This window comes from Fusarium keratoplasticum, chromosome 10 (genome assembly GCF_025433545.1).
Source record: "Fusarium keratoplasticum isolate Fu6.1 chromosome 10, whole genome shotgun sequence".
In the NCBI taxonomy this organism is placed as follows: Eukaryota; Fungi; Ascomycota; class Sordariomycetes; order Hypocreales; family Nectriaceae; genus Fusarium; species Fusarium keratoplasticum.
This window is the reverse complement of record NC_070538.1, coordinates 2353332-2374875: the sequence shown is the minus strand read 5'-3', so window position 1 is coordinate 2374875 and position 21544 is coordinate 2353332. Positions and strand designations below refer to the sequence as shown.

The 21544-nt window shown below is 53.1% G+C and overlaps 4 protein-coding genes and 1 pseudogene across 5 annotated transcripts, besides 1 other annotated feature; 3 read left to right on the top strand and 2 right to left on the bottom strand.

The window, feature by feature from the left end:
* Nucleotides 1-2499: 2499 nt before the first annotated feature.
* On the bottom strand, nucleotides 2500-4454 carry NCS57_01260800 (ABC transporter ATP-binding protein ARB1; the record flags this gene model as incomplete). The annotated part of the gene is made up of 3 exons (XM_053062278.1): nucleotides 2500-2626; nucleotides 2678-3819; nucleotides 3867-4454. 3 exons carry the CDS (start codon nucleotides 4452-4454, stop codon nucleotides 2500-2502), a joined length of 1857 nt encoding a protein of 618 aa, XP_052908806.1.
* A 1135-nt stretch (nucleotides 4455-5589) lies between these two features.
* Nucleotides 5590-6120, bottom strand: NCS57_01260700 (uncharacterized protein; the record flags this gene model as incomplete). The annotated part of the gene is made up of 1 exon (XM_053062277.1): nucleotides 5590-6120. One exon carries the CDS (start codon nucleotides 6118-6120, stop codon nucleotides 5590-5592), a length of 531 nt encoding a protein of 176 aa, XP_052908805.1.
* A 1369-nt stretch (nucleotides 6121-7489) lies between these two features.
* On the top strand, nucleotides 7490-8812 carry NCS57_01260600 (Protein kinase domain-containing protein; the record flags this gene model as incomplete). Its single annotated transcript, XM_053062276.1, has 1 exon — nucleotides 7490-8812. One exon carries the CDS (start codon nucleotides 7490-7492, stop codon nucleotides 8810-8812), a length of 1323 nt encoding a protein of 440 aa, XP_052908804.1.
* A 2370-nt stretch (nucleotides 8813-11182) lies between these two features.
* NCS57_01260500 lies at nucleotides 11183-12849 on the top strand (annotated as a pseudogene). Its single transcript has 2 exons — nucleotides 11183-11260; nucleotides 11314-12849.
* Nucleotides 11183-12849: a sequence feature.
* Nucleotides 12850-17475: 4626 nt separating this feature from the next.
* On the top strand, nucleotides 17476-18099 carry NCS57_01260400 (uncharacterized protein; the record flags this gene model as incomplete). Its single annotated transcript, XM_053062275.1, has 1 exon — nucleotides 17476-18099. One exon carries the CDS (start codon nucleotides 17476-17478, stop codon nucleotides 18097-18099), a length of 624 nt encoding a protein of 207 aa, XP_052908803.1.
* Between the last annotated feature and the right edge of the window lie 3445 nt (nucleotides 18100-21544).

Sequence of the window (21544 nt, the reverse complement as noted above, 5' to 3'; positions counted from 1 at the left end):
CCAAGAATAACAAGCAGCGTGTGATATTCGACGGCCGAAGATGTATCAGAGTTGAGAACCCATGTGCACGATGGGCAGTGACGCGACGATTGAGGGGGTGGGATTTCGAGGCGAGGATGCGCACTCGATCAGCTAGAGGTCGCGATGCGCACGCGAGGCTCTGTGGGGTGTCGATCCGATTCGATTCGGTCGCGACCAAGGGTGCGATGATGCAGCCAGGCGCAACAGCAGAACACGCACGGGGGAATCGACGGGCGACGAGGATGGGATCGCGAGGTTTGTCGGGTCTGGGTTGAGCTCAGGTCTAAGGCGAGTTCAAAGGGACGGGTGCCCTGACTGGGGGGGAGACGGTTCTGGTGTGGAGGTGATGGGGATGGAGCGTGGCGCTGGGATGGGATGGGATGCGGCGATGCAAGCGGAGCGGCAGTCAAGATGGGGAAAGGGACAGGGTGAGTAAACGAGGGTGAGGAAGGGCAATCAGGGCCAATGGGTATGCCAGAGCTAGCGGAGGAACGGAGAATACGGACAATGGCGACAAGACGAGGGGGGAGGCACACGAATGGGCGGGAATCGAGCAAGAGAGGGGTGGAGTCGAGTCGAGTTTGTTTCTGGAGGCTGATGGTGATGAGGTGGGTGCGGTGCAGCGCAGTGGTGATGGATGGAGCCGAAGTGACAGCCAGGCCCGGCGCAGGTGAGACAAGGCAAGTGTAAGTACCAAGCTGAAATCGATAGAAACAAGTAATCGGGAAAAGAGAGAGAGGGGGTGACAATGAATGCTGATGGTGGTGTGGCGATGGGATGGTGGAGAAGCCCAAACAAAAGACAAGAGAGAAGAGAAGAGGGAGGAGGTGAGGCGTACAGCAACCTAGGGGAAGGGAAATCCCCCGTCCTGGCCGTGATGCGCACGCGGATGGAGGCGCCGGGTGTGGACGTGGAATTGGCGGATGGAGACAACCCCAAGATTTTGAGAAGCGAGAGTCGAGAATTTCCACGGGTGCCGGGGGGCGTCAACCGGTGGGCTTGAGCGGCCTAAAATATGACCACCGAGATGGCATTTGCTGGCACAACAAGCTCACGCCATCAGGACGAGTGTTTCTGTTGACTCTTGGATCATGTTTGAATTCACCAACTGGTGCAAGGCACGATTCCCCAAAAAGGAGTTGGCGATGGGCTCAGATGGTGATGATTTTGATTCCGATGCTTGACTGACTGTCTGTACCTATGGCCAGTCCCTGCTGTGTATCTATGCCCTGGCCGTACACATCATCCTTGATCGCATTACCCATCCAACCATGGATCGTGGCACAAATCAAGGCACGCACAACCTCGAGTCTCCTCACCCGCCGCGCCTTTTTTTTTTTTTTTTCCCTTCTTCTGCTTCTCTTCTCTTCCATCTTTGGGGCTTGCTGAGCTTCCAGGTTCCAGGTCCCGACTGCTGCCCCTGTCCCGTTCGTCTCCGTCCCATGTGGGCCGCGCGCCGAGCTATGCCTTGCAGCGTTAAACCTGTTTTGGACGCCCCGTCCTCCCGTCGCTCCGGCAGCGGGGAATAGAATCCGGAGATGGCCTCATTTTGTCTTGTAGGGTAGTCGATGGTTAGGCTTTCTCGGCAATGGCTTTTGACATTTCTTCCGACTTTATTACAAGTGTTGGGCACGGCCATTGTGGCTTTCCATGCAGCTATACATTTGATGTTTTGTGATAATTGTTGTTTATCTCTTATGCTTCTACTTTAGTCGGTGAATTATTGCCAACAGACCAAGACAAGTGTTTCACTGGTCACGCGAATCAATATCCACAAGCAAAATATATGACCTGTGCTATACGTCAACATTGCCATGTCCAAAGTTACAGGTATCACCATGATTTTATACTTGATGATGGTGTATGTCGAATAACGGGAAATTGCAATGTAATAAACACTCATCAGGTACGCTCGAGCCTCTAATGAGGCACTGGAGCATCCAACGTCGAGGCGATCACACGAAGGGCACCCGGCGCAACGACCATTTCCCCCAAGGTACGGCCACGGTTCTCCCGGTCAACAAACCCCCATACTCGTCTCCAATACTTCGTATAGTGGATCGCAACGCCTCCAAGTCCCAACTACCGAGCTCAGAGTCTAGCCTTACGCTGACATTCACGATGCATCATCTCAACAAGTATGATATCAAACAGAGTAGCCATGTTCATACTAATCAAGGCCTCTAAACAGCCGGACCCAAGAAAAAGAAATCTATCCCGTGAACATTTCCGCATCTTCATGAACGCTTCCGGGCCTGTCTATGAGATGAGGCCGTGCCCTGCGTCCTGGTAGCGTCGTCGTGGCCTTCGTGTCCCATCGTGTCAAATATCCTGATGGTCTAGCCACCCGCCGCTGAAAACCCATGAAAATACCCACGTCATGCTAATGTCATTCATTAACTTTTGGAACAGAATCCTCTATAGTCAATTTTCCCTTTCATGCTGAGTGGTAAAACGTCACACCTCCTCGCATGCACCTCAGACGGCACCGGCCGTGATCATCTTCTTGCGAAGGTAGTTCTTGTACTCGGAGATGGAGCCGTCCCACTCGCGGATGGTCTGGTTCTCGCACACGAGAATCTGCTTGGCAATCTTGTCGAGCAATCTATTCATTGTTAGTATGAGCCCCTCAAGTAAGTTGATTCCTGATGCTTACCGGAAGTCGTGAGACACGACAATGACACCTCCGCTAAAGGCGTTGATGGCATCCGCCAAACTGTCAATGGTGGGGATATCCAGACCGTTGGTAGGCTCGTCAAGCAGTAGCATGTTGGGACCATCGATAGCGAGAAGGGCAAAGACGATTCGGCTCTTCTGACCCTCAGACAGGGTGCCCATCAGAGCAGTCTGGGAATCACCAGTGAGACCGTATCGGCCGAGCTGTTGACGCCAGTACTGGTAGTCCTGAGACTTCTCGCTGTACTTGTCTCGCACAAAGTCGAGAGCAGACTTGGTCAGGTCGAGCTGCTCAGCACTGTGCTGCGAGTAGAGACCCAGCTTCAAGTGAGTGTGTCGGGTCACGACACCGCCAGTGGGAGAAAGCTTGCCAGTCATGAGTCGGAGAAGAGTGGACTTGCCCACACCGTTGGGACCGACAAGGGCAGTTCGGGAGTCCATGTCGAAACCAAGGTCCAGGTTGCGGTACAGGTCGTCCTCGGGGTTTCCAGAGTAAGAGAAGGTGACGTTGTCGAAAGACAGAACGGGAGGGGGGAGCTTCTCGACGTCAGCGAAGCGGAAGGTGAAGACCCTGTCCTGCTCAACAGGCTGGATGAAGCCATCGGCCTCCATCTTGTCGAGAATCTTCTGGCGCGACTTGGCCTGTCGCACCAGGTTGGCGTAGGTACCGGCACTGGCAATGAACTTCTTGATGTGGGCAATCTCATCCTGCTGCTTCTGGTAGGCCTTCATCTGGTTGGTATCGTTCTCGGACTTGGTCTTGCTGTACGAGTCGTAGTTACCACCGTAGTAGACGAGCTGCTTTCCACGCATATCGATCATGTTGGAGCAGACACCGTTAAGGAAATCCATGGAGTGGGAAACGAGCACAAGGGTTCGCTCCCACTTCTTGAGGTACTCCTCCAGCCACACACAGGCCTCGAGATCCAGATGGGCAGTGGGGTCATCGAGAAGCAGCAGCGAGGGCTTGACGAAAAGGGCCTTGGCGAGGGCGACTCGCATTCGCCAACCACCGGACATGTCCTTGGTCTTCTTGTGGATGGTCTTCTTGTTGAAACCCAGACCCGTGAGGATCAGGGAGGCACGGGTGGCAAAGGTGGAGGGGTCCAGCTTGTCCATGTGCTATGAAGCGTTAGCGGTGCATCTCAGGCATGGGGCAGGAAACTCACGTCGTAGAGATCAATGAGAACAGGGCTTTCAGGGCCCTCGTCCTCGAGAAGCTTCTCGGCCATCTTGTCGAGACGCTCCAGCTCCAACTCGGCCTCTCGGACAACCCACTCAAGGGCGCCGAGGTCGCTAGGAGGGGCACCCTCGTTGAGAAGGTAGATATCAAGATGCTCGGGAATGGGGTACTCGCGGGCGGCAATAGCCTTGAGGAAGGTGGACTTTCCGCAACCGTTCTCACCGAGGAGACCGTATCGTCGACCGTACGAGAGCTCGAGGGTGGAATCGGTGATGAGGACTCGGCCGTGGAAGACTAGACTGGTACTGGTGATCTTGACGTCCTTGCTGGAGGCGACGGAGGACAGGACACCGGTGGTGACTCGGTCTGAGATGCCGTGCTTGTCCATCTGATCAGCGAGGCGCTTCACCTCGTCGAGCTTCTCGCCCGATGTCGCGGGGCCACCATCGTCCTTGACGGGGTTGCCGTGAGCGTCGAGCTGGACCTCCTCGGCCTTCTTGCCCTTCTTGCCCTTGAGCTTGCCCTCGGCAGCCTTCTTTGCGAGACGCTTCTCCTTGGACGCGGAGGGAGCCATTGTGACGACGGACTGGGGAAAAAAAAGAAAGCGCGGGGTCGAAGGAACGGAGACTGTCGAAGAGAGAGTCTAGAAAATCCAAACCGAGGGGTATATGGGTGGTTTGGAAGATGGACCGTTCGATGACTGGGAGAGAGGAGGAAGGATGATGAAAAAGGAAGAGCTGACTTGACCGACAAAGAAAAAAAAGTGGCCAAGCAAAACAATGAGCGTGGCGGTTCCAGTCCTGCCGGTTGGATGGGTGTGTTCAGGTTCAAGGCTTTTTTTGCGGCGGTTGATGGAGGCGAGGCGGGGTGAATTTTTGTTTGGTGGGGCAAGATTTTCAGATTTTTTGGCTGATAGAGAGTCAGGCAGCAACTAAGGCATCAACCTAGGTGGTGGATGATGGAGAGATAAGGGGATATGCGTTGGAATTGTTGACGAGTAGGTTGTTAAATGACCCTATCTCTTTGTATATATCTCTTACTTGCTATTTATCCATATTATTTTGTCCCAATTCCCTTCATATTTCGTGCTTTGAGACCCCTCTACCAAAACACATGCCAAGACTCGGTACCACCTCTACCTTGACGTCATGAATCCATCTCCCCTGATTGGCTGATAAGATTCAGGATTTTCACACAGCCCTCCCGTTGCCTTGCTCACAACCTTGAAAGGCGGCGAGTCCGTAGCTTTTGAGAAAGATGGTTGTGTTTATTTGCCTTTGCGACTCGGATGCCCCGATCTAATGGTAAAAAACTGCATGATTGAAACCTCTCTTTGTGAATTGGTTGACATTGGGTATCCTTGATTCGATCAGAATCATGCTGCCGCGCGTTGCGCCCGGCAAGGCAACGGTCTTTATGCTTGTACAATCCCTGTAGACAAACTCGTATCAGGCATTTATACCGTCAAGGCCCTGACTCATTTCATGAGGATTTTCATTAGGCTGAGCTGCCTCATTCGATGTAAGACGTTTGTATGGTTGCCTTGACTATGGCTGTGGTTGACAGTCGATCTCATGCGAATTTCAGCATTAATGCCTGATCATGTGAGGCCAACTGTGGTTGAAACAGCCTGTAGGAACAGTGTATCATGCAATCATTCATCATTGATACTATCACATAGTACAAGCAACAGTGTCCAAACTACCTACTTAAGAAGGAGTCTCCGCGTTCAGAGCATCGTAGCCAGACTTGGTCGATAATTTTCCTTCCCTGGGGCCAGCACCTCCTCCAGCTTGTTGCTGCTGGAACTTCAGCTCTGCCAACCGACCAGGGTCGTCGTCGCTACCGGGCTCAGCGTTCAACGCCTTCTGAAGACCATCCTCTGTCTTGGAATCATCCCAGCTTCCCTCGAGATTCTTGCTGTGACGGCGGTGCTGACCCTCGGCTTGTCCAGTGGAGGACTTGGAAACGTTGCCAGTTCGACCGGTGGAGGTAGTATCGCGGCCTGCGCCCGAGGCCTCGGAGGACTTGGAGGGAACATTCTCGGAGCGGATGCCCTTGTTGGAGGTGAACTCACCGCCCTCCTGGAAGGACTCGGCAGCCAGAGATTCCGAAGGCACAGCACCGGCGCCTTCCTTCTTAGTGGGAGCGTTTTTGCCGAGATCGACCTGTATCATGTCAGTGTCACATTCTGAAACGAGTGTTTTCAGACTCGCCTTGGTGCCAGCGCCGGGGGCCATGTTTGAAGATTTGACGATGGGATGTGTTTGAGATTTGAGACGGTGTTCGATTCAGGTATTTTGCCGTGTTAGACTCACGTTGACAAAGTTGTAAGACTGTTGTTGAGCGGAACCTTGCACGACAGCTCTCGAGCTCAATAATATACTGCCTCTTGATCTTTGTATGACATCACGTCGGTGAACGCCAACTGACGTCTGTATCCTCCAACATGACACCGAATTACATCATGATGTCTCGTTGACGTTGTTTTGGCTGCGAAAGCAAGCAAATGACAGGTACAGGTTACACTTCCACTCGGAAGCGACCGTCTTCGAAAGTTCGATGGAGAAACTACTCCAAAGCCGTCGAGATCCTTGGTCTGGTCACTAACTTCGGCTTGAGATGAGGTTATACTGGACCATGGAATAGATGTGTCATAACATCGTGGGTTATCGGTTGAAGAAAGATGAAACAAGATCATTGGTAACGGCGAGACGGTTCGTCGTTCAGCCCTATCGTTGCCGAAAAAGAGCGTGACAGCACGTGCTGGCCTGTGAGAGCACCTCGAATAATAACCAAGAGTTTCATGGCAGAGCCCATTTAATTCCGCCTTCAACACCTGAAATAGATTCCGTATTGGTCCCTTACCAAGACAATACTAAAAATGGGGTCTGTGGCCGTGCAAATGCCAACAAAGTCTTGGCACTTGGCCTTCATCAATGCGTCACGGCATTGCAACTTGTCATGTGTGGATCGACCGGATGGCTGAGCAACTGCACAGGACATTAATACGATAAACCTGATTTTTCATTTGTTGCCCTGTCTTTGGTGAGACCACTTGCTACGCAGCTGATCTTGACTAAGACGGGCCGCCAAGACGTGGTTTGGTGTAAGTCTTTGTGGTGCAGCTGAACACGCGCTCAGATACTCGATTCTGTCAGAGTGTGCCTTGCCAGAGAACCCCATATCCCACCAACTAATGAGAAGACCGCAGCATTTCCCCGTAAGCGGAGGCTTTATGCTTGAATGCATCCTTGTTTCTGCTGGCATTCTCAATATCACATGAGATGTTGAGCCGACACATCCGGCTTCTTGGCCAATGACCCATCTCCAGCGCACATTCGGCCTGCCCTACGACTCCGAAGCACCAATGCCGTCTGCCGATTCTCTGCCAAGACGTCTCGGCATCATGATGGTTCAATCTCGGTACGTGCTGGGGCTGGTGAAGTGGATGGGAGGCGGTGATCAAGTTGCGTCGTGTCAACGGCTGACCGTGGTTATTTATGGTGCTGGCTGTCGTCAGTGAATCCAACGGCGATCGGTATATACGGAGTAGACTCTCTCTGAAGGCCGTCGGTCGGATATGCGAACCTGCAGCGCGGATCGAACATGTTCAAGGAGAAGCAAGCAACCCTGCATAGGTGGCCAAGGACAAGGCTCTACCAACGATCGACTAGCCGATGGGCACGAGTAACGGCCGTACTCTGCCTGATTCTTGGAGCATTCCACTGGATATCCGTCATCCATACCCACCGAGAAGCCTTGGTCGCCAAGTTTAGCCCGACTATTTTTACCCATCTGACGCCATGGGACAGCTCGACGCTCGCAGATACACACTGGAGATGGAATGAGACGGGTGGCTTCGCCTGGGGATCGTACTCCAGAAGAGAGATATGGGCGAATCGGCACGAGTGGAAGCGGCTCGGCTCGGGGTCTGAGGGAGAAACGTTCACCTATAATGGTGCAGTCATCAAAGTATACAAGACAGCAAAGTTTCCGTTTCGAAACTGCGTCCCTGATGCTCCTCTGGAGCTGCGATGGCCGACCGAGATAGAAGCGTCGTTGTTATTGGGGGGAATGGCCGATGACAATAGTCAGAGGGATATCGGGTTTCTGCCTGTGACGGATTACTTCATGTCACCACCGGAGGAGGGTGAAGCTCGGTGGCATTTCTTGACGCCCTTTCTGGAGTCTGGAAGTCTTGTCAGACTCGCGGAGCACTTGCACCACTCTGGACACGCGTACACAGCTCGCGATCTCGACATCCTCTACCGACCATCACTCGAACGACTCTTCGAAGCTCTCGACCGAATGCATAATCGACGTGGACTGTGTCATGACGATATCAAGCCCGACAACATCTTTCTCTCAGGAAAGGGGGCCTTGGGGGAGGTTGATGAGACGCTTGATGTCACAAAGGACTGGATACTGGCAGACTTGGGGAACGCTCGAGAACCCGATCATCCATATCACTCGTCGATTTTGTGGTCGCGACTGAACAACAACCTCCCCAACTGCCGAGTCAACGACGTGGTGAGACTTGTCAAGTCGTACGTGCTCTTCCTAAGAGCCGCAGTCGACGATGGTGGTGCATTCGACGAACAGTTCTTCCAAGGACGCGAGCCGTGGGCCAAGTTGTTCTGGACCATCGTCGACGGGGTCAACAGCGACGCTGTCTCAGCTGTTTCGGCCCGGGTGTTGTCCATGGCACTTGATCCCTCACTTGAAGATCATAATGATACTCTTGTACACGGTCGTGACCCGCAAGGCGTGTGGAACCCGGTCAAGAGACTGTTGATGAGCCGAGACGAGGTCATTTCTCGCGGAGTAGATGACCAACTTAGAATCAGTGCTGCAGATAGTGTAGCGAGGCTCAAGGGGCTAGCATTTCTGTTGGGGGTCCCAGTCGGAGAATGTCAGGTCGAAAGATAGCACAATGACTAAGTGCCAAAGTTGGAAACTACAGGAATAGCTTTTGCGTTACAGAAATAGACGTTGATGAGTAACAAGACACAGCGACTTTGATAGTCGGACTTACGTATACACGCCTTCTCGCCAAGCAACCGCCAAGCCCACCCTCTACCACACGCGCAGTCGCTGTGACGCAAATGCGAAAAGAAGATCCGGTCCTTGAACGGCATTTCGCCACCTCTCGCCGGTATCACGGGGTGAAGGCGTGTGATCGGCCGGTGGTGGAGTCAGCCGAGCGGCGGCCGGACAATTCATAGCATCCGAGAGGTTGACGGCCGGCGGCAAAGAGGCTTGGAGGCTCGTGCCAAGGGCAGATGATGGGTGGTTGATGGAAGATTGATGAGAAGGTTGGCAGGTCAGTGGTTGCAATCACTCGTTGGCGGGCTGGCATACTGCATTCTTTGCATCTAGAGGAAATACTTAAGAGAAGCCAAGCACCAAAGGGATAGCCAAGGAATGCCAGGTCAAACATACAGTAACCAAAAACGCTCGAGACACCATCAAAAAACACATACACAATGACGGAACTAGTCTATCACGACGGCCACTACCACCCGGCCCCGGCACAGTCGGAACAGCGGCACGGCAGCCGCTCCGGAGGGCTGTGGCAGAAGACATACGAGTTCTGGGACCACATCCTCTACGGCGTTGGTAGCGTCTACTACAAGATTCGAGGACGGTGAGGGAGGTTGGTGGTGATGACGACGCTTGGCCCTCGACGCGCCCACGCAATGCTATACGAGGGAGGAGGAGGGTCGGGAACACGGCTTGGCTGACCCGCCATCGAGAGAAAAAAGAAGTGTTGGCTCTTCTCCACCGTCGTCGCCCTCGAGATGGCGGCAATTCGACCATTTGCAAACTTCAGAGAGAGGCCGCGCTGCCGCCGTGATGAGGATAGACAGCAAGTTGACGATCCAGGGGATGGAAAGCAGGAAAATCACCCAAAATATCCTCCGGGACTGGGTCAACATGACATGGCAGGCTCCATTGATGTGCAGTGCAGAGCCGCCCATGCCCTCTGCGCTTTGTTTCAGACTGCGACCAGCCGAGGATCCCTTCGACAGAGCCAACCAGCAGACGGCAGTGAGAGATTGGACAATGGACCTGCTTGCGTACGGTACAGTGTGTTGTGCAGCGCATGACAGACAGGAAGCGGCGCCTGAGGATGAGCCAGAGGTCAAACACGAGCTGGGGGGCCGAGAACATCCCTGAGGTTGACAATCTCCATGCGACAGAGGGAAATACGGATACACGTAAGCTGTCTTGAGTTAGATTTGACTGCCCCGGGCAAGTGGGAGGTGGGCGATAGATGAATGACATTGGATCAATATCTCCGAGATTCACATGATTCAAGCCGAAGTTGGATTTTGATTAATCGCAAGCCCAAGCGACTCCAGACCGACTTCCGATTATCTGTAGCTACTACGTAGTATGGAGGCTGGCAATTTCCCGGTCGCTCAAGACTCGTATAGTGCTTGTTCGACAAGAAGCAAGGCAAGAGAGGGTCATGCCCGTCACCGAACGGAGGCGCCCCTGATGGATGTTTGGCGTGAGCGAGATTCAGTGGAGATTGTCCCCTATTTTACAGTGCCCGATATGCTGCAAGATGAGGTACTAACAGGTTCTGGCTCAGTGAGGGCTGGATACTGTTAATCAACAAGCCAATCACAGTGCGCATTGACTCACCGCACATTATCACCGTCCAGCGAGATGAGATCCCACGTCGACATGCCCTGATTGGCCACGGGTGGCGCCGGACAAGTCCCAAACAAGCTTCCATCGCTGGTGCTGCGCCTCGAAATCGACAGGGGAACTGCCTCTATTGGTCCACAGCGCTGCGAGCCTGGCCCCTTTGGTTCGACTGGGATGGGAGAGGTTCCTGGTCACCGTAGGGGGCACCCGGGGGGCACAGTTCAGTGCCACAGTGCCCAGCGCTAGAACCAACCCCCTGCCGGAATCTCTAGCGGCCTTCATTCGCTGCGAGGCAGGGGTCCCCCCTGGCTAGTCGCCTCCCGCTGCCCATTTTCCTTCTCAAATCTCCCCATCCTTCCTCGACCCGTCCTCCTCCTCCATAATCAACGCCTCCCTTCCTTCTTCATCAACCTTCGCTAACTCTTTAATTCTTTCTTCCTCTTTTTCGGTTCTCTGTGTTTTGAGGCCGTTTACTCCTTCCCGTCACTCTTTTGAACTAGAACGCTCTTATCCCTCTCCGAGAGGCGATTGATTGAAAACAAGGGGTGCAAACCAACATTCCTGCGCTCCCAATCCCCAACTTGAACTCTTCAACTTGATTCTCGTCCTTCCTTTGACAACTCGTTATTTTCGCATAGCACAATGAAGTTCTCCGCTGCCCTCGTCGCTGCGGCGGCCACGGCTGCCAACGCCAAGCTGCAGCCCATCGTCATGAAGGTTCGTGGATTCGACATGAGGCGGCCGACCGTTGCAATACTAACCCCATATAGGGCTCCAAGCTCTTCTACGAAAACGGTACCGAATTCTTCATGAAGGGTGTTGCCTACCAGCAGGATACCGCCGCCGCTGGCGCGACCAACACCAAGAAGGATAGCTACATTGACCCCCTTGCCGACGTCACCAGCTGCAAGCGCGATGTTCCCCTTCTCAAGGAGCTCGGCACCAACACCATTCGAACGTACGCCATCAACCCCAAGGAGGACCACTCTGAGTGCATGGAGCTCCTCGACGAGGCCGGCATCTACGTCATCTCCGATCTGAGCGAGCCCAGCCTCTCCATCAACCGTGATGACGCCCAGTGGAACGTCGACCTGTACGAGCGCTACACCGCAGTTGTTGACGAGCTCGCCAAGTACGACAACGTCATCGGTTTCTTCGCCGGTAACGAGGTGTCCAACAACAAGTCCAACACTGACGCCTCCGCCTTCGTCAAGGCCGCGGTCCGTGACACCAAGGCTCACATCAAGAAGACTCACAGCCGCTGGCTCGGTGTCGGCTACGCCGCCAACGATGATGTCGACATCCGTGAGGATATTGCCGATTACTTCAACTGTGGTAAGGATGAGGACCGCATCGACTACTGGGGTTACAACATCTACTCGTGGTGCGGCAAGAGCGACATGCAGAAGTCTGGCTATGCCGACCAGGTCAAGTTCTTCAAGGATTACTCCGTCCCCGTCTTCTTCGCTGAGTACGGTTGCAACGAGCCCGATGGTGCTGCTGGCCGTATCTTTGAGGAGACTACTGCTCTGTACAGCGACGAGATGACCGGTGTCTTCAGCGGTGGTATTGTCTACATGTACTTCCAGGAGGACAACGACTACGGCCTGGTCCAGGTCAAGAACGGCAAGGTTAGCAAGCTCAAGGACTTCAACGCCCTCAAGACCAAGGTCACCGCCGCCCGCCCCAACGGTGTCGAGGCCGACGACTACAAGCCCTCTGGCAAGGCTGCCACCTGCCCCGAGCTGTCCGAGACCTGGAACGCCAACAGCGTCCTCCCCCGCACCCCTGACTCCACCCTCTGCGACTGCATGGTCGCCTCCCGCGAGTGTGTCCCTGCCAAGGGTCTTAAGGAGAAGAGCTACGGCGAAATCTTTGGCTACATCTGCGGTGAGAAGCCTGAGCTCTGCAAGGGTATCCAGGCCAACGCCTCCACCGGTATCTACGGCGCCTACAGCATGTGCGGCGAGTCCGACAAGCTCGCCTATGTCCTTGACGCCTACTACCAGGACCAGAAGAAGGCTTCCACCGCCTGCGACTTCGATGGCTCTGCCACCACCCAGAAGGCCTCCTCCGAGTCCTCTTGCAAGTCTGCCCTCGCCTCCGCCAGCTCCATCAACGCTGAGGTCGCCACTGCCACCGCTGCCTCCGGTGCCGCTTCCACCAGCGGCTCCGAGGAGTCGGACGACGACAGCTTCGGCATCCACTCTGCCTCCATCGCCCGCCTCTTCTCCCTGGGCGACTTCGCCGTCGGCGCCTACATGGCCGTCGCCGGTGTTGTCGGTGCCGGCATGGTCCTCCTGTAAAAGATGGACCCCAAGGAATTGGATTCTGGGTTTTTTGTTGAGTCGATGAATCAAGTTTTTTTGCCGTTGCTTATTTCTGGACCCGTGCGTACTTTTTCCCCAATGGTGTGGTTTTTCTTGTATCTGCATCGCCGGTGTTGCATGGCTCCCATTGTGATAGAACGAGGTACCTAGATGTTAATGCCACGTTTGCTTGCGATGCTTATTTGTCGTCTGATCACTGTGATTTGTACATAATATGGTCGACTGGCCTTGCCCGTAGCACGTAGTTGAAGCTCAGGGTTGCCGGTGCAGTACTTGCTGGCGTGGTGTTCAGTGCATGGTTGCTTGGGCATATTATTCACTGTCTACCTGGTGAGATTCAGGTCTACAGCCTCTACAGATGTCAATTCCATGTCTTAATCGTCAAGTCGTCAAGCTTTGGTACTTGTGAGAATGATCACGTTGGAACGCCCTGAGTAGCAGAGTTGTGAATGAAGCAAGCAATATTTAGAGAAGGTGGACTTTTCTATTTGGTTCACCCCTCGTTTTCACTTTGGTATCCTCAATAGCCGTTATTGCTATGTCCTCCATCTAGTATAGGGTGTACCCCTCGCATATTGTTCTCCCCCGGCAGACGACACCTCTACCACGAGTAGAGCAGTTTCACTGGACTTTTAGGACTATAGGAATCAAATTTGAAGGCTAAATATAACTGCAGGATACTGAATGATTGGTGAGTCTGTTAACCGGGTGTTGGTACAAGAATCGGTTTGCCCAGACGAAATTCTTATGTAACACTAGACGTTACACAAATCCGTAGTGATACGCTCAAGTCAACTCTTCGCACCAGCGTCTCAGCACACCAGCGTAACTAAGAATACTCAAAACAGCCTAGTATGTATGCCTTGCAGGTCTACGCACAGAAAGGAGTGGCTGCCTGACTCTCAACTCTGGAGTATCGCAACCGCAACAACTGTCACAGCACACACCAATTGGGCAAAAAGCAAGAGCAAGAATTGGCAAAAAGAAACTCCGGTACAGGGAATCGAACCCTGGGCTCCGCGGATCAAGTGATCTCTCAGGTTATGAGAGCGCGAAATGTTAGCCACTACACCATACCGGATATTGGTGTTGTTGACGACGACGCTCGCAAACAGTCCCTACGACGACAGGGGACTCGGCTGGAGATGGAGAGACGTCAGTGGCAGGGAGCATTATTGCATTGTCGTAGCTGTCGATGGCTCCTTACGAGAAAGTTGGGATCCATTGGCATCCTCAGTCAGGTTCAGAGGATGTCATATTGACACCCCTGCTCCTGAAGTTGCGAGGAGCGTTGCTGGAGAGAACAAAGGCGGTTGGCATATTCGATGGACACCGGGTCCAAACAAGGCTTTATCTTGTTCGAGGGTTGGTTGTTTCGGCCATGCTTTGGCAGTTCCCGATGTATGTATGGACTAGGACCACATATATCTTCTGTTGATATGCCGGGTGAAGTAGTTCTATCGACCGACACGGGATAGAGTCGCAGTGGATCAGGACATTGGCAAATACAAGAGCAGGGAAAGACAAGGGACGGGAATTGGTCGTGCATGCTTCTGTAGTGGGAGGTCTGGGAATCGCACGTCTACCATCCGTAGATGGGCATCAACTCAAGGTCGCAAAGGCTGCTCAACCTCTGAGCGTTATCAGCCAACCTCGGCATGTGACTCTGTACTTTACCAGCCTGCTATTGTTGGGAGATATATCTCAGCAATAAGAGATCGGGGTGATTCGAGGGTGGAAGAGAGCATCATGGGTCACCGACGGCAACTCAGCTTCCTCCTTCTCCTCCGATGCTAACGCTGACGACGGAGTAAACCACTCCGCACCCTCATAGCGTTGTCTTGAGTGTGCTTTGTTTAGAGAAGTTGACTTTTTACCTACTAAGATGATGCTGGGCCATGATGTCCTGACCTGCAAAAAGAACAGGAGGGCAGCCCGTCAAAAAGAAATACTCTCCGGTACAGGGAATCGAACCCTGGGCTCCGCGGTACTGTTCCCTTAGCTTTGAAGTTGAGAGCGCGAAATGTTAGCCACTACACTATACCGGATTGTGATTGGCTGTCGATGGGGGTCTCGATGGGTAGGACACCTAACACTAGGGGCCCAGTGATGCCAGCTCGATGTGCTGTCATTGAGGATTGGGGAAGAGGTTCATGGTGACGGTGGAAGATGGCGGCTGGCTTTGACTCCCGTTTGCTTTTGGCAGGATGAGAAATGTGCCAAAGCTTCCCCGAGACAATTCCTGGTCGTTTTGAGTTGCGGTGACTGAAGGGCAGTTGCCAGGGTTGCACTCCATTGGCTAGGTGCATGTATGTCAATGTTCAGCATCGACAGATACTGTGATCAAGTTCATTCAGCCAAAGCTCCAGAGTTCGTTAACAGTTGTCATGGCACCTGAATCTTGCAGGGTCATCTGTCATGGAATGTCAGGGTTCTGTAAACGGACGCAGAGTAAGAAGCCTCACGCTGCCTAGAGAGGCCAGTCTAATCGCCTGGGGCTGACGAAGATGGCAAAAAGTAACAGAACCCTTTCGCCAGGCCCAAAAAGAAAGATATCTCCGGTACAGGGAATCGAACCCTGGGCTCCGCGGAACTGATCTCTCAGGTTATGAGAGCGCGAAATGTTAGCCACTACACCATACCGGATATGATTGGCTGTTGTTGAGTGTCGGCGCTGTGGGAAACGCTCAAGTCGGGGGGTGACGGCATGGCGGAGGAGATCAGGTATCTGCCATCTGAGTTGTGTGATATGGAGTTGTCAAGGCCAGGATGGTGGCTGGTTGAGGGAAAGCCTTTGGACGAAGTGTGAGTTGGCGAACTAGGGGACGTGGAGCCAATACCAGCCAGTCGATCTGGTTTGCCTGGGTTCGTATGTGTCCATCTCCAAGGGGAGGATAGTTGGCGAGCCATAAAGCCAAGGAACTCGGCCTTTACTATCCCAGTCAGCTATTGTTCGCGTCCATATTCTGCGCAAACACAACGCACCGTGCTGATAGTTGTCTGGTCAAAAAAACTGAGGAAACTATGATCTTAAGCCCCTCAAGGTCAACGCAACTGACCTTGGTTAGCATTGTTGTTTAGTCAATTGATGGGGTTACAAGAGAGACCGCGAGATATCGTGTCCTTGATCACTAGTCAACGATGTTTGGTCAAGAGACAACAAGATGTGCCAACCACTGGCTCAGGAAGCAAAAAGATAAAGTCTCCGGTACAGGGAATCGAACCCTGGGCTCCGCGGTTGAAGATGATCTCTCAACTTGGTGATGAGAGCGCGAAATGTTAGCCACTACACCATACCGGATGCTGATTGGCTGTTGATGCAAGGAGGAGATGGCCAAGGCGAACAAGAGGTCTCAGGTGAGTGCTGGAGGAGAGTGGATAATCCTTGGTTCTCTCGTTGCGAAGAGGTTGTTTAGTTATGGTTGGCTTCTGGGATATGATGGAAGGCTACGTAGGCGAAAGTATGTCGGCAGTTCGGGCTTTGTACCGGCCCGTGTTCACCGTAACCCCTGAGAGGTCCAAGTCATGGGGCGTAAGCAAGGATCAATGTCTCATCGAAGAGGTCGGTCAGAGCACGGGCGACTTGGAATCCATCAACCGGACTTCATTCCTTGCCAACCATGCGTCTGATCCTTCAAGCAGTTGCCTCCTTCTTTATCAGACTTCTATCAAAACTATAAGCCACAGAAAGTTTCTTCCTGGGAGATTATGGACGTCGTTACTTGCCCAGGTCGCGCTGCTTAACCCAATGCCAATGTCCCCCGTGCTCCCCTTGGTCCCTGTTCTCATCGCCGCTTCCAGCACCAAAAGCACTATCCGGTATGGTGTAGTGGCTAACATTTCGCGCTCTCATAACCTGAGAGATCAAGTACCGCGGAGCCCAGGGTTCGATTCCCTGTACCGGAGTTTCTTTTTGCTCTCTAGAGTGCCAGCTGGTGAAATGCGTGATACTTTTTGCGTAGAACAACAAACAGCCTTGGGGATTATGGGCAATATGGTGACTAGTCGGTATACCTGTATGTACTTGTTTCATGGCTAAGGACGAAAGGACTTTATGAATCTGGACGTGGCATCTATTCTGCCATGGAGACGGGATTACTCCGTTAGTTTGGGAGGCGGCGAGAGGCCGGTTTCGATACCGCAGCAAAAGGGCCTGGGTTGCGCAAACGGGACGAATGAACTTGAAATTCACCATTTTTGCTTCTAAAAACCAAGTTTATTCGAGTGGCAGTGAATCACTGTCGGCTGAGTGTTTGACACTGCCGCCTGCCGCCCATCTTGCAGCCTTCACCTCAACACACACAGCACACGGGACAACTTTTCATCTCAAACACCGCAGGGCCCCAGAGACTGGTATGTAGCCCAGTGCCCCTACTCACGTTGTGATATACGTTGACGATAAGGCTCCAGTACAAATCACCGTTACCTCGTATCCATTCCCAGCCTTCACCCTGAGCTCGGCTACAGTAACACAGTAAGCCATCACCTTTCACCTTGTTGACATCTCTGGGTCACCGCTGATGATTTCTGTAGATACAAATCGCCTACCACGATTGGCGGCTTCTCACTCGGGAGAGAACAGGGTGCTCGACTCTTCGAACCATGGGGAAAGACAAAAGCCACTCATCCACGTCGCGTGGAAAGAAGAGAAGTCGCCCCAAGGTGGAAGATGAGCCTGAGCCTGAGCCTGAAAGACCACCACCTGCTCTCCGACCTGACTCAAAGATTGACAATGAGCGAAAATTCGTCATCACCCGAACAGACGCCATGAGGAGAGCTGGAGGCTTGGAGAAGAAGATCGGTAACAAGACCTATGACCAGATGGCTCTCACTACAGGGATGAAGAGATGGCTCAGCAAGCCCGTCATCATGGTCCTCAGCGAGGGCATGAAGAAAAAGGTCTTTGAATGGTGTCAGAAGTTTGACCAGTCCTGGCTGGGCGTTCTATTTGAAGCCAAGGGGAACAGCCTGGTATCCTATGAATACACGGCAACTGAAGAGGAGCCGGTCCTCCCCGAGTCCATGTTCGAGGCTCTGCGGGCTTTGGTGATGGGGTTGCCTCCTGACAGAGAAACCTACCAGCGCCTCTGGGGACTTGCTCGGATGGTCACGACGCACTCACAGCGCACATTTCTCATGGACGAGCTTCAGGCGACCCGGCCGGAATTTGAGTACTTTACCGAGGGGAGTCATCAAGTCACTGGTCTGGTTCTCCCTCGGTATTGAGGGGAACGCTGTGATGGGGTGGACCTGTGCGGAAGGGCCATGGGATGGAGAGGAGACAATGGTGATGCACCTCTCTTATCCATATTGCATCTGTTGGTTTTGAAGCTACTGAAAAAGAGTAAGCTCTATTCGCAAACTTTCCCCTACCACTTCCTGTTCACTATCACTCAGTTCTGTGTTGTTATGCCCCCATGCCATCCTTCCTCGCTCTGCCTGTTGAAACCAGACTTTCACAAACATCTCTTGACATCTTTTTCTTCCATCAAGCGGACTTGCGATTTGAGACAAAATTCTGATTGTCATTGTCTTGCCAGTAGTGCAACAAACCTTTGGTCAGGCACGAGCCACTCAACCAGTTGGGAGAAAGCTAGAGCTGTACTCACACCCGGTGGAAACATACAATTACAGAAATAATGTCTTTCTCCCAGTCGAGCCGCGGGCCGAACTTTCTTCTATGATTATGGACACGGCATGTTTGTTTCTACCGGCATTGGAATTAGTGGTGCTTGCACCTTGCGGAGAGAGAACCCGAGAGGACGAGATAACTGTGCTCAGAGGACCTATAGCTACCAGCTATAGTAGGTGAAGTGACACAGCTCAGAGAGCTTTGCGTCAACAACTCAAGCTTTAGCCGTGCCACTGCTACTGATCAAGTATTGAGCGCCACGCGTGGGATGAGATGGCTAGCAGCGGCGTGGTCAGGGCATCATGAGAGATCGGATAGTAGGAAGTTTGGCTTTGGAGACCTGGAGATAGGGGAGCGGGTTGGGAGGCAATGAAGCCATAAGCGATCTTTGTCGGCTTTCCGTCCTTGTCGGTGAGATACTGGGTGTAGATTGGAACACGAGGGCCACTCCAGGTCCATCCCTCGATGTAGTCCTTGGAGTTGATGGAAATGTACCAGCGCGTGTAGTCCGTGACGGCGGCATCGATGCCGTAACGGGTGCTGATGCTGGTTTTGAGGGTTCCGATGGTCAGTGAAACTCGAGCAGACTCATGGCTCTCTGAGTCTTACGTGCAAGCCGAGGCTGGCGGCTCAGTCACAGCTCGGGGTAGAACAGCAGCTAAGACGGCTAAGACCAGGACGAGGCCCAAGGCCAAGATTTTCAAGGCCATGTTGGATTGTAGGCGGCCAAGAGCAGGCCTGGTTCAGAGGATCTGAAGCTCTTGGATTGATCGAGAGACGACAAGCCGAGGACTAAATCAGGTTTATACACATGATCTTTCCGTCTCTTCTCTCATCCTCTCGGAAATTCTCGAGGCTGATGGATACCGCATCATCTCGTCTACTTTCAATGTGGCCAAGTGCAGTACAACGACTGAGGATAACCCCCCCTCCCCTTCACCGACGGGTCGGTCCCATGTGCTCTCCCCGCGGTGATTAATGTAAGTATTATCTGCAAGCATAAGAGCCGAGAACTGACCCTTTAGGGCACTGGGAGCCTACGAACGGCGGCGAACAGTCCCCTGTGAAGACTCAACCCACTCAGGGAGGCCCCAAGACTACTTACCCGGGCTTAGGCTCTGAAGAGCGCGAAGCTCATTATGACCACTGGCACTGCCCCCCTGGAATGGAAGTGCCCCTTTATCCTCCTGGAGGCAAGGCCGGCGATGGCAACAACAGTTCTGGAAACGGAAACGGCGGTGGAAGCGGTGGTTCTGGAGAGTGCCAGGCTCACGGTGATTATTGGCTGCTTACCCTCCCGGCCAAGTACCTGAGGGCGAGAATGGTAATGGATCTCACGGCGGCTCCGAGGGTTCATCGACTGAGTGTGTGGCCCACGACGACCACTAGCACTGCCCTGAAGGAGTCGTAGAGCCCTCGCACGCCCCTAACGAAGCGCCGGGCAGCGAGGCCAGCGGTAAGCCTAGTCCCGGAGCTGAGAATAACGGCTTTACACCGCACGGAGATCACTGGCATTGCCCCGAGGGCGTTGAAGAACCCACGGCTCCTCCTCCTGTGGCTTCCTCCACCCTTGCCACGGTCAAGGAGCCTGCAGTTAGTTGGCAACCCGGGGAATTAGTCCCTGCCGTCGTTGCCAAAGGAGGCTCCAAACTGGCAAGGTCGTCGACTTACATGGCCCTTGCTATTGCGTTCTTCTTTGGGGCCCTTATGGCCTAGGCGCTCCGGAGTATTGTAGATAATTAATTTCGAGTTCTCGGCTTCTTGGTGAGATGGCAGAGAACTGATATCATTTCCAAAACCCATGCTCCCTGCCAATATAAATTGACCTCGAACTATTGCGTACAGTAACTGAGAGGTGTCGTCAACGAAGGTTCGGGACGGCCCTAGCCGATGTTAAATACTCATGCCATGCTGCGAGATTGGCTTTGATGTTTGGTGGATGAACTCTAAAGCAACGTTTCGAGCTCAGAGCCTCAACGGTCCAGCCACACGAGAGGCAAATGTGCCATGGTCAAGTGGGAGGCCGTGTGAATCAAGTGATGTTGATCAATAGCTGAGCACGGTGTCCTTGGGCGCATCGCAAGGCGTAGTCCGGATGTTCCGTAGATATGATGAGTTGAGCCTCTTGGCGAATAGCGGGGATTGGAATACGATTTACGAATTTCCATGGAACGAGCGAGATACGAGGAAATTGATACGCGGATAGGCCGGCTGTGCAAAGGCAGTGAATTATGCATGACGAAAATGGTACTATGAATGAGGTTATACAGACGTGGACTCGACCAATTGACGTACCTGCCTCTACTGTCTGCCTAGAACAGGCGAACAAGCCAGCCTGGCAGCGTAATAATGTGTGAATTATGCACCAGATCGGATGAACTGAACGATGCCTCGTCCTCGCCCGTCGGACGTTTAAGCAGTGGATGCGTTGCATGAATGACGACGCGGAGCTCCGACTCGTGGGTGTCTTACGTCATACGCCTCCAAGGGGTCGTTACAGGAGGAAACGAGAGGAAAGTGCACTAAAAAGAGGGCAGCTGTCATCTGGAAGGAGCATCCTGCCGCAGCCGAAGAGTCGCATTCGCTCCATCGCACGGCAGTCACAACTCACCTTCCACCTTCCAGCCTAACCCGAAACCAAGTCGCGCCTTCCCAACAAGTAGCTGCCTACCTATGACAGCTTGTTGTGGCTTTCCCGTTTCTTGCTCCTTTTTGCCTAGCTTCTTTCTGCCTTCCTTCCTTCTCCCCTCTTCTATTTCGACATCATCCATCTCCTTACAAGTCGTTGACGACTGGGGAAGATAAGCACAATTATCATTATCGTGTCTCACCACAAAGCAAAGCCCCGAATTTGCTTTTCTCACTTTATTCCCGTTCTCCTCTGGGCTATCTATTCTGCGTCATTCCTTGTTTGCGCCACTCGACTTGTTCTGTCATCTTCACCCTCCGAGAGCTTGCCCCAGAGAGTAGATCGTCCAGAAACTCGCCCGATGCGCCTCCGAGATTGATCGCCACCACCACGATACCAATACCTCGAGG